The 12439-nt window shown below is 39.4% G+C and overlaps 1 protein-coding gene and 1 non-coding gene across 2 annotated transcripts; one reads left to right on the plus strand and one right to left on the minus strand.

Annotated features, from left to right (window-relative positions):
- Positions 1-4080: 4080 nt before the first annotated feature.
- Positions 4081-4188, minus strand: LOC148547553 (small nucleolar RNA R71). Its single transcript, XR_015898874.1, has one exon. It is a non-coding gene; the product is annotated as a small nucleolar RNA R71 (small nucleolar RNA).
- A 2183-nt stretch (positions 4189-6371) lies between these two features.
- Positions 6372-9019, plus strand: LOC148547554 (uncharacterized). Its single transcript, XM_088495495.1, has 4 exons — positions 6372-8184; positions 8284-8488; positions 8573-8739; positions 8851-9019. The coding sequence occupies exons 1-4, from the start codon at positions 6372-6374 to the stop codon at positions 8997-8999; spliced, it is 2334 nt and encodes a 777-aa protein (XP_088351621.1). The 3' UTR covers positions 9000-9019.
- Positions 9020-12439: the final 3420 nt, after the last annotated feature.

The raw sequence follows: 12439 nt of genomic DNA on the forward strand, positions 1-12439 counted from the left end.
ATTCAGAGGTTGAAGAAGGACTGCTGATGCTGTTGGATTCTGACCTCCCTGCACTCAAAGTGGATTTTCTGGAGCTACAGAACTCAAAATGGTGCGCTTTCAATTGCGTTGGAAAGTAGACATCCAGGGCTTTCCAGCAATATATAATAGTCCATACTTTGGCCAAGAATAGATGACATAAACTGGCGTTCAACGCCAGCTTCCTACCCAAATCTGGCGTCCAGCGCCAGAAAAGGAGCCAAAACCAGAGTTGAACGCCCAAACTGGCACTAAAACTGGCGTTCTACTCCAAGGAGGACTTCTACACGTGCCACACTTAAGCTCAGTCCAAACACACACCAAGTGAGCCCCGGAAGTGGATTTATACATCAATTACTTACTCATGTAAACCCTAGTGACTAGTTTATTATAAATAGGACCTTTTACTAGTCTTTTTGACCATCCTGGATTGTATTTTGATCCTGTGATCTCGTTTAGGGGGCTGGCCATATCGGCCATGCCTGGACCCTTCACTTATGTATTTTTAACGGTAGAGTTTCTACACTCCATAGATTAAGGTGTGGAGCTCTGCTGTTCCTCAAAGATTAATGCAAAGTACTACTGTTTTCTATTCAATTCTTCTTATTTCGCTTCTAAGATATCCATTCGCACCCAAGAACGTGATGAAGGTGATGATTATGTGTGACGCTCATCATCCTTCTCCCTTATGAACGCGTGCCTGACAAACACTTCCGTTCTACATGAAATAAGCTAGAATGAGTATCTCTTAGATCTCCTAACCAGAATCTTCGTGGCGTAAGCTAGAATGATGGCGGCATTCAAGAGAATCCGAAAGGTCTAAACCTTGTCTGTGGTATTCCAAGTAGGATTCAATGATTGAATGACTGTGACGAGCTCCTAACTCGCGATTGCAGGGCGTTAGTGACAGACGCAAAAGGATAGTAAATCCTATTCCAGCATGATCGAGAACCGACAGATGAATAGCCGTGCCGTGACAGGGTGCGTGAGCATATTATTCACTGAGAGGATAAGATGAAGCCATTGACAAGGGTGATGCCTCCAGACGATTAGCCATGCCGTGATAGGGCATTGGATCATTTTCCCGAGAGATGACCGAAAGTAGCCGTTGACAGTGGTGATGTATCACATAAAGCCAGCCATGGAAAGGAGTAAGACTGATTGGATGAAGATAGCAGGAAAGCAGAGGTTCAGAGGAACGAAAAGCATCTCCATTCGCTTATCTGAAATTCCTACCAATGATTTACATAAGTATCTCTATCCCTATTCTATTATTTAGTATTCGAAAACATCATTATCAATTTATATCTGCCTGACTGAGATTTGCAAGGTGACCATAGCTTGCTTCATACCAACAATCTCTGTGGGATTCGACCCTTACTCACGTAAGGTATTACTTGGACGACCCAGTGCACTTGCTGGTTAGTTGTATCGAAGTTGTGAACTATGATATTGGCACCATGTTCTTGGCGCCATTGCCAGGGAAAGAAAGAGCCATGAATTCTACATAATCAAAGCGTAATCACGATTGCGCGTACCAAGTTGCTCACGTTGCCAGGGATTGTTTGATCCTGGACATCACAATTTCGTGCACCAAGTTTTTGGCGCCGTTGCCGGGGATTGTTTGAGTTTGGACAACTGACGGCCCATCTTGTTGCTCAGATTAGGTAATTTTCTTTTCATTTTGTTTTCAAAAAAATCTTTCAAAAATAACTTCTAAAATTTTCTCATCTGTTTTCGAAAAAAAAAAAATTTTTAAAAATATTTTCAAAAATTTTATTCAAGATTTTTAAGAATGAATTCTAGTGTTTCATGAAGCATGTGAAGCCTGGCTGGTTGTAAAGCCATGTCTAAATTCTTTTGGACTGAGGCTTCCAAACCATCAGAGGTAAGTTACATACTTGATAAATGATGAGCAGCAATTTGTTATCAAGAGCAATATACTCTGGTGTTAAATGCTGAAGCTTGGCTGGCCATTGGCCATGTCTAGTGTTTTGGACTGGAGCTTTCTTTGAAAGCTTGGCTGGCTAGTGAGCCATGTCTAATTCCTGGACTGAAGCTTTAGACTAAGAATGCAAGATTCCTGGAATTCATATTAAAAATTTTGGAATCCTTATTTTCCCTTTTCAATAAATTTTCGAAAAAATCCAAAAAAATTAGAAAATCATAAAAATCAAAAATATTTTCTGTTTCTTGTTTGAGTCTTGAGTCATATCATAAGTTTGGTGTCACTTGCATATGCATCTTGCATTTTTTCGAAAATATCATGCATTCATAGTGTTCTTCATGATCTTCAAGTTGTTCTTGGTAAGTCTTCTTGTTTGATCTTGATGATTTTTTGTTTTGTGTCTTTTCATGTTTATCATATGCATTCTTGAATTCTTAGTGCGTAAGCATTAAAGAATTCTAAGTTTGGTGTCTTGCATGTTTTCTTTGCATTAAAAATTTTTCAAAAATATGTTCTTGGTGTTCATCTTGACATTCATAGTGTTCTTGGTGTTCATCTTGACATTCATATCATTCATGCATGCATTCATTGTTTTTATCTAAAAATTTCATGCATTGCATAATTTTCATGTTTTTCATAAAAATTTCAAAAATAAAAAAAATATCTTTCCCTTTTTCTCTCATCAAATTCGAAAATTGGATTGACTTTTTCAAAAATTTTTAAAATCAAATTGTTTCTCATGAGTCAAATCAAGTTTTCAATTTGAAAATCTTATCTTTTTCAAAATCTTTTTCAAAAATCAAATCTTTTTCAAAACTCTTAGTTATTTTCGAAAATTCCAAAAATATTTTTCAAAAATCTTTTTCTTATTTTTATACCAAAATTTCGAAAATAACATAAACAATTAATGTTTTGATTCAAAAATTTGAAGTTTGTTACTTGCTTGTTAAGAAAGATTCAAACTTTAAGTTCTAGAATCATATCTTATGAATTCTTATGAATCAAGTCATTAATTGAGATTTTAAAAAATCAAATCTTTTTCAAAACTAATTCCTATCATATCTTTTTAAAAATATCTTCTTATCTTATCTTTTTCAAAAATTTGATTTCAAAATATCTTCTCTAACTTCCTAACTTCCTATCTTTTCAAAATTTGTTTCAACTAACTAACTAACTTTTTGTTTGTTTCTTAACTTTTTCAAAACTACCTAACTAACTCTCTCTCTCTCATTTTCGAAAATATCTTCCCCCTTTTTCAAAATTTCTTTTTTAATTTATTAATTATTTTATTTTTTTTTTAAATCTTAATTTTCGAAAATCACTAACATTTTTCAAAAACTATTTTCAAAAATCACTAACTCCTTTTCAAAATTAATTTTCGAAAAATTCCCTCCTTCTCTCTCATCTTATTTTATTTATTTATTCATCTACTAACATCTCTTCCCCACATCATGACCAAATTCGAACCCCCTCTTCTATCTGTGTTCGAATTTCTTCTTCTTTTCTTCTACTAACAATAAGGAACCTCTTTACTGTGACATAGAGGATTCCTCTCCTTTTCTTTTTCTCTCCTCTTTCTTATGAGCAGGGACAGAGAAAAAGGCATTCTTGTTGAAGCTGATCCAGAACCTGAAAGGACTCTGAAGAGAAAATTAAGAGAAGCTAAATTACAACAATCCAGAGACAACTTGATTGAAAATTTCGAACAAGTAAAGGAAATGGCAGCCGAACCCAACAACAATGCAAGGAGAATGCTTGGTGACTTTACTGCACCTAATTCCAATTTACATGGAAGAAGCATCTCCATTCCTGCCATTGGAGTAAACAACTTTGAGCTAAAACCTCAATTAGTTTCTCTGATGCAGCAGAACTGCAAGTTTCACGGACTTCCATCTGAAGATCCTTTTCAGTTCTTAACTGAATTCTTGCAGATATGTGATACTGTTAAGACTAATGGAGTAGATCCTGAAGTCTACAGGCTCATGCTTTTCCCTTTTGCTGTAAGAGACAGAGCTAGATTATGGTTGGATTCTCAACCCAAAGACAGCCTGAACTCTTGGGATAAGCTGGTCACGGCTTTCTTAGCCAAGTACTTTCCTCCTCAAAAGCTGAGCAAGCTTAGAGATGATGTTCAAACCTTCAGACAGAAAGAAGGTGAATCCCTCTATGAAGCTTGGGAAAGATACAAACAGTTGACCAAAAAGTGTCCTTCTGACATGCTTTCAGAATGGACCATCCTGGATATATTCTATGATGGTTTATCTGAGCTATCAAAGATGTCACTGGACACTTCTGCAGGTGGATCCATTCACCTAAAGAAAACGCCTGCAGAAGCTCAAGAACTCATTGACATGGTTGCTAATAACCAGTTCATGTACACTTCTGAAAGGAATCCTGTGAATAATGGGACGCCTATGAAGAAGGGAGTTCTTGAAGTTGATACTCTGAATGCCATATTGGCTCAGAATAAAATATTGACTCAGCAAGTCAATATGATCTCTCAGAGTCTGCATGGAATGCAAGCTGCATCCAACAGTACTCAAGAGGCTTCTTATGAAGAAGAAGCTTATGATCCTGAGAACCCTGCAATAGCAGAGGTGAATTACTTAAGTGAACCTTATGGGAACACCTATAACTCATCATGGAGAAATCATCCAAATTTCTCATGGAAGGATCAAAAGCCTCAACAAGGCTTTAATTATGGTGGAAGAAACAGGTTTAACACTAATAAACCTTTTCCATCATCCACTCAGCAACAGACAGAGAACTCTGAACAAAATGCTTCTAATTTAGCAAACTTAGTCTTTGATCTATCCAAGGCCACTGTAAGTTTCATGAATGAAACAAGGTCTTCCATTAGAAATCTGGAAGCACAAGTGGGTCAGCTGAGTAAAAGGATCACTGAAATCCCTCATAGTACTCTCCCAAGCAATACAGAAGAGAACCCAAAAGGAGAGTGCAAGGCCATTGACATAAGCACCATGGCCGAACCTACAAGGGGAGTGGAGGACGTGAATCCCAAGGAGGAAGACCTCCTGGGACCATAGTTGTAAGAACCGGACCGGACCGGCCGGTTCGACCGGAAAACCGGTGAACCGGACCTATAACCGGTCCGGTTGAGTGCTGTAACCGGATAAGGAAGAGAGCCGTTTCGAACCGGGTTGAACCGGCCGGTTTTGATAAAAACCGGAAAACCGGCGGTTTCTGGTTAACCGACCGGTTCGGAAATGTTTTTTTTTTATTTTTTTTTCTTTTCCAAAACGACGTCGTTTTGGTTTATTTTAAAAAAAAAAAAAAAAAAAAAAAAAGAAAAGTCCTACGGCGCCTAAGCCCCCCACCCCAGTTTTCAGTTTTCACTTTCCCCTTTTCCCCCCAAGGCCCCAACCCTAACGGCGCCTAAGCCCCCCTCAGTCCCTCACCTCACTCACCCAGCCCCCAGCCCCCAGCCGCCCGCCGTCATCCTCGTCGTCTCACCGCCGGGCGCCGGTCTGAACTCTGAAGGAACCAACTCAACCAAGGGAGTAGGAACAGGACAGAGACAGAGACAGATACAGACCCGCGACGGCGCCACCCGCGAACTCGCCGTTGCCGCGAAGTCGCCGTTGCCGCCCAGTCGAAGTCGCCGTTCCATCGCCGTCGCCCTCGCCCAGTCGAACTCGCCGTTCCAGCGCCGTCGCCCTCGCCCAGTCGCAGTCGCCGTTCCAGCGCCGTCGCCCTCGCCCAGTCGAAGTCGCCGTTCCAGCGCCGTCGCCCTCGCCCAGTCGCCGTTGCTTTTCCGGTCGAACTCGCCGTTGCCTCACCCTTCTGCTCTGTGACTCTGTGAAACAGGTAAGCTCCAGTTGATTGTTCTGTAATATGCTTCTGCTAATCTGCTCTGTTCTGTAATATTTCTGTAATATTTCTGTAATATGCTTCTGCTCTGTTCTGCGCTAGAAGTTTAATGATTGTTTCTGTGAAAAATGCATTACACCCGCTCTGTTCTGTGAAAAACTTACTTTGTTTCTACACTTCTTGCTGACTTGCTGTTATGAATATGAATATGCTTGTTGAAATTGTTAAGCTGAATATCCTTGTTGAAACTTGAAAGCTTGAAATATGAAATTGTTGAATATGCTTATTGAAATTGTTAAGCTGAATATCGTTGCTGACTTGTAAGTTGTAAATTTGTTGTTTACTTGTTTTGTTGATTTGTACTGGAAATATGAAACTGTTGAATTATATGCTTGATTTGAAATTTGAATCTATGAAATATGAATATGTTTGTCTTGCTGAATAGGGAATTTAACTATTTAAGCATTTAAGGTTGCTGTCTTGGTGAATAGGGAATAGGAACTAGGGAATTTACTAATTTAGGATTGTTATTGTTTTATAATTTTGCGGTTTTGCTACTCCATATTCTTTTAGAATGTCTGCTGCGAATACACCATCAGAAACACCATCTTCGCAAGAACAAGGATCAACTGCTGATGCATCAATCGGAACCCAAAAAAACAATAATAGAGCAAAAAACGATCCTGCATGGGGTCATTGTAAACAAGTTGTGGAGTCTGGAAAAACAATTCTGCTATGCATATATTGTGAGAAGCTTATTAGGGGTGGAGGAATTCATCGGTTTAAGCTTCATTTGGCTGGAAAAGGAGGAGATGTTGAGTCTTGTCGAAAGGTGCCAGCTGCAGTGAGACACCAATTCCATGAAAGTATTGAAGAGCTTCGAAGCAAGAAAAGAAAAACTCAAGAACAATATGCCGAAAGTTATAATGCTTGTGATGATGTTGAAAGAGAATTTGATGAGATCGAACGTAATGAGATGCAACAACAACAAAAATCCAGGGTTCCAACACCTAACTCTAGAAAAGGAAAACAAGTCAAAGGTTTACAATCCTATTTTCCACCGGCAACAACACCCGGAGCTCAACCAAGTATCAAAAGCGTTCTTCAAAGCAAAGAAATTGTGGAGAAGTGTGATATTGCTATTGCGAAATGGATGGTGGATGCCTCTGTTCCATTTAATGCGGTTAATTCAGCTTACTATCAGCCAATGATTGATGCTATTGCAAGCATGGGTGCAGGGTATAAAGGGCCAAGTTATCCAAGAGTCCGTGGGTATTTGTTGAGTAAATTAGTTGAGGATGTGAGGAAAATGATTGATGGTTATCGTGAGATTTGGAAGCAAACTGGATGCACTATTATGGCCGATGGATGGACTGATCGTTGTAGGCGTACTTTGATTAATTTTTTAGTTTATTGTCCTAAAGGAACTGTTTTTCTAAAGTCGGTTGATGCTTCTAATATCTCAAAAACTGCTGAAAATTTGTTTAAGTTGTTTAGGGATGTTGTATTGTTTGTTGGTCCTGAAAATGTTGTGCATATTGTAACGGACAATGCTGCAAACTATGTTGCTGCGGGAAGGTTGTTGGAGGCTGAGTTTCCTAAATTATATTGGTCCCCTTGTGCAGCTCATTGTGTTAATCTGATGTTTCAAGATATTGGGAAGTTGCAAGAAGTGAGTCAAACTGTGTCACAAGCTTCACTGATCACTAAGTATATCTATAATCATTGCTATCCACTGTTCTTGATGAGAAAGTTTACAGGTGGGCGGGAAATACTTCGTCCAGCTCCAACTCGGTTTGCTACTAATTTCATTGCTTTGCAAAGTATTTTAGCTCAAAAGGATCCTTTGAGAGCTATGGTGACTTCTAGAGAATTTACAAGCTCGGCTTACTCCAAAGAAGCCAAAGCTAAGAAATTCGTGGATCAAGTCTTGGATTCTAAATTTTGGAGTCAATGCACTGATATTGTTAAGCTTACTGAGCCACTTGTTCGTGTTTTACGTATTGTGGATAGTGAAGACAGACCTGCCATGGGTTTTCTTTATCAAGCTATTTATAAGGCTAGAGAAGAAATGGTGAAGAGGTTTCAGAAAAGAAAGAAGGTTGTTGATCCTTATTTGAAGATTTTGGATACCCGTTGGGATGCACAACTTAAGAAAAATCTTCATGCCGCTGGTTATTGGTTAAATCCAGCTTTTCGATTTAATGCTGGAGAATTTGAAAAGCACAAAGAAACGATTTCTGGCTTGTTGGATGTCATTGAGAAATATGCTTATGATGATCCTGTACTGAATTCTAAGCTGACAAGTGAGAAGAGGATCTTTAAGAATGCTGAGAAAGATTTTGGAAGACCCTCTGCAATACGTGAACGAACCACTGTTATGCCAGGTGAAATTTCTTCATAAATTTGGTCTTTTACTATTGTGATGTATTAATTATGTGATATTATGATTGTGATAAATTATTTATCTGTTTTTTTATGTTAAGATCAATGGTGGGAATCTTATGGTTGTGGAGCCCCAAATTTGCAAAAGTTGGCTATTCGTGTTTTAAGCCAGACTTGTAGCTCTTCAGGTTGTGAGCGTAACTGGAGTATTTTTGAACACATTCACTCAAAGAAGAGGAATCGGTTAGAGCATCAAAAACTTAATGATCTTGTTTATGTTCATTACAACTTAAGGTTACAACAAAGGTACTTTTTTTATTGTTTTAAGTTGAAAGCATTATTTTAAAATCTTAATCATCACATGAGTAACGAAATATATTGATAACATAGGAACCAAATGAGAAACCAAGTTTATGATCCAATTTGTCTTGATGCATTTGAGGATCATTCGGAATGGATACTGGAAGATTCACCACCATTTTTAACTCCTGAAGAAATTGATGCTTTACGAAATGATCTTGCAAATATGTCTCTTCAATCACCTTTAGATGATTTAGGTATGCTTTTATTTATTTATGAATTTTGATCAACTATGATTTTTGTATGCCTTATAACATGTTTTATATTATTTTTTATCTTGATTTGTGAAACATTATCTATAATGCTAGATCAATTGGATTTGGAAGATGATCGGGATGAAGATGGAGCTAATAATTCTGTGGAAAATGCAAATCAAAATGAAACCAATCAGGATGTAGCTCCACATTTGTCAGATGAAGAGCAACTTGCCGACTTTGAAATCACTCCTTGGATTTAGTTTATGAATTGTTATCCATATTGTGTTTAATTAAGATACTAATGTACTAGTACTAACTACTTTCATGTTTATCTTTGTATTAGTTATATTTAGACTTTGAAACTTGGTTGTTTTTAAAATGTTGGTGAAGAACTAACGATATGTATTTTGAATTTATTAATTTTATGACTATTTTTAGTATTTTATATTTTTTATTTATGTGAAACCGGTTTTATCGGTTCAACTAGCGGTTTATCGGTTGAACCAATAAACCAGTGAACCAGTGACCTGACCGGTTCGATTACCGGTCCGGTTCTTACAACTATGCCTGGGACGTCCAGTGATCAATAAGGAGCCTCCCTCTGGGGAACCAAAGGACTCTGAGGCTCATCTAGAGACCATAGAGATTCCATTGAACCTCCTTATGCCCTTCGTGAGCTCTGATGAGTATTCCTCTTCAGAAGAGAATGAGGATGTTACTGAAGAGCAAACTGCCAAGTTTCTTGGTGCAATCATGAAGCTGAATGCCAAATTATTTGGCATTGATACTTGGGAAGTTGAACCTCCCTTGTTCATCAATGAACTAAGTGATCTGGATCAACTGATATTACCTCAGAAGAGACAGGATCCTGGAAAGTTCATAATACCATGTACCATAGGCACCATGATCTTTAAGGCTCTGTGTGACCTTGGTTCAGGAATAAACCTCATGCCCCTCTCTGTAATAGAGAAACTGGGAATCTATGGGGTGCAAGCTGCTAAAATCTCACTAGAGATGGTAGACAGCTCAAGAAAACAGGCTTATGGACAAGTAGAAGATGTATTAGTAAAGGTTGAGCGCCTTTACATACCTACTGATTTCATAGTCCTGGATACTGGAAAGGAAGAGGATGAATCCATCATCCTAGGAAGACCTTTCCTGGCCACAGCAAGAGCTGTGATTGATGTTGACAGAGGTGAAATAGTCCTTCAATAGAATGAGGACTCCCTTGTGTTTAAAACTCAAGGATCTCCCTCTGCAACCATGGAGAGGAAGCAGAAAAAGCTTCTCTCAAAGCAGAGTCAACCAGAGCCCCCACAGTCAAACCCTAAGTTTGGTGTTGGGAGGCCACAACCAAACTCTAAGTTTGGTGTTGAACTCCCATATCCAAACTCTAAGTTTGGTGTTGGAGAGTCTCAACAAAGCTCTGCACATCTGTGAGGCTCCATGAGAGCCCACTGTCAAGCTATTGACATTAAAGAAGCGCTTGTTGGGAGGCAACCCAATGTTTATCTAATTCTTATTTTTATTGTTTTTCATGTTTTCTTAGGTTCATGATCATGTGGAGTCACAAAATAAATATAAAAATTGAAAACGGAATCAAAAATAGCAGAAGAAAAATCACACCCTGGAGGAGCATCTGTCTGGCGTTCAGCGCCAGAACAGAGCATGGTGCTGGCGCTGAACGCCCAAAATGGCCACCAACCTGGCGCTGAACGCCCAGAGTTGGGTACAAAGGCATTTTTACATGCCTAATGGGTGCAGGGATGTAATTCCTTGAACACCTCAGGATCTGTGGACCCCACAGGATCCACTCAGGATCTGTGGACCCCACAGGATCCCCACCTACCTCCACTCACTTCTTCTCACCACTCTCTTTCACACAACCCCAAAAACACTCTTCCCCAAAAAACCCTTCACCAATCACCTCAAACTCTCTTCCCCATCACCTCTTCACCACTCACATCCATCCACTCTTTCCCATAAACCTACCTCATAAACCCCACCTACCTTCAAAATTCAAAACCAATTTCCCACCCAAACCCACCCATATGGCCGAAACCTTTCCCCCCTCCCTTCCCTATATAAAGCCCTCCATTCTTCATCAAATTCACACAACACACCCCTCTACACCCTTCTTGGCCGAAACCTTCCCACTTTCCCTCTCCCCCATTTCTTCTTCTTCATCTATTCTTTCTTTTATTGCTCGAGGGCGAGCAAAATTCTAAGTTTGGTGTGGTAAAAGCATAAGCTTTTTGTTTTTCCATTACCATTGATAGCACCTAAGACCGGAGAATCCTCTAGAAAGGGGAAAGGGAAGACAAAAGCTTCCACCTCCGAGTCATGGGAGATGGAAAGGTTCATCTCCAAAGCCCATCAAGACCACTTCTATGATATTGTGGCCAAGAAGAAGGTTATCCCTGAGGTCCCTTTTAAACTCAAAAGAAATGAGTATCCGGAGATCCGACATGAAATTCAAAGAAGAGGTTGGGAAAGTTCTAACAAATCCCATCCAACAAGTCGGCATCCTAATGGTTCAAGAGTTCTATGCCAATGCATGGATCACCAAGAACCATGATCAAAGTAAGAACCCGGATCCAAAGAACTATGTTACAATGGTTCAGGGGAAATACTTGGATTTTAGTCCGGAAAATGTGAGGTTGGCGTTCAACTTGCCAAACATGGAAGAGAACGCACGCCCCTACACAAGGAGAGTCAACTTTGATCAAAGGTTGGACCAAGTCCTTATGGACATATGTGTAGAAGGAGCTCAATGGAAGATTGACTCCAAAGGCAAGCCGGTTCAACTAAGAAGATTGGACCTCAAGCCTATAGCTAGAGCATGGTTGGAGTTTATTCAATGTTCAATCATTCCCACTAGCAACCGGTCTGAAGTCACTATAGACCGGGCCATCATGATCCATAGCATCATGATTGGAGAAGAGGTGGAAGTTCATGAGATTATACCTCAAGAACTCTACAAGGTGGCTGACAAGTCCTCCACCATGGCAAGGTTAGCCTTTCCTCACCTCATTTGCCACCTATGCAATTCGGCTGGGATTGACATAGAGGGAGATATCCTCATTAAAGAGGACAAGCCCATCACTAAGAAAAAGATGGAGCAAGCAAGAGAGCCCATTCATGGAGCTCAAGAGGCGCAAGAAGCTCATTACCATGAGATCCCGGAAATGCCTCAAATGCACTTTCCTCCACAAAATTATTGGGAGCAAATCAACACCTCCCTAGGAGAATTGAGTTCCAATATGGGACAACTAAGGGTGGAACATCAAGAGCACTCCAGCTTCATGAAATAAGAGAAGATCAAAAAGCAATGAGGGAGGAGCAACAAAGACAAGGAAGAGACATAGAAGAACTCAAGGACATCATTGGTGCCTCAAGAAGGAAACGCCACCATCACTAAGGTGGATTCATTCCTTGTTCTTGCTTTCTCTGTTTTTCGTTTTCTATGTTATGTGCTTATCTATGTTTGTGTCTTCATTACATGATCATTAGTAGTACTAACTATGTCTAAAAGTTATGAATGTCCTGTAAATTCATCACCTCTCTTAAATAAAAAAACTGTTTTAATTCAAAAGAACAAGAAGTACATGAGTTTCGAATTTATCCTTGAACTTAGCTTAATTATATTGATGTGGTGACAATGCTTCTTGTTTTCTGAATGTATGCTTGAACAGTGCAT

This window comes from Arachis ipaensis, chromosome B8, assembly GCF_059453495.1.
Source record: "Arachis ipaensis isolate K30076 ecotype BB chromosome B8, ASM5945349v1, whole genome shotgun sequence".
In the NCBI taxonomy this organism is placed as follows: Eukaryota; Viridiplantae; Streptophyta; class Magnoliopsida; order Fabales; family Fabaceae; genus Arachis; species Arachis ipaensis.

Coding starts and splice junctions, on each gene's coding strand:
- LOC148547554 (XM_088495495.1), top strand. CDS start 6,372: ATGTCTGCTGCGAATACACCATCAGAAACACCATCTTCGCAAGAACAA. Junction 8,185..8,283: donor ACGAACCACTGTTATGCCAG/GTGAAATTTCTT, acceptor TTTTATGTTAAG/ATCAATGGTGGGAATCTTAT. Junction 8,489..8,572: donor AACTTAAGGTTACAACAAAG/GTACTTTTTTTA, acceptor TTGATAACATAG/GAACCAAATGAGAAACCAAG.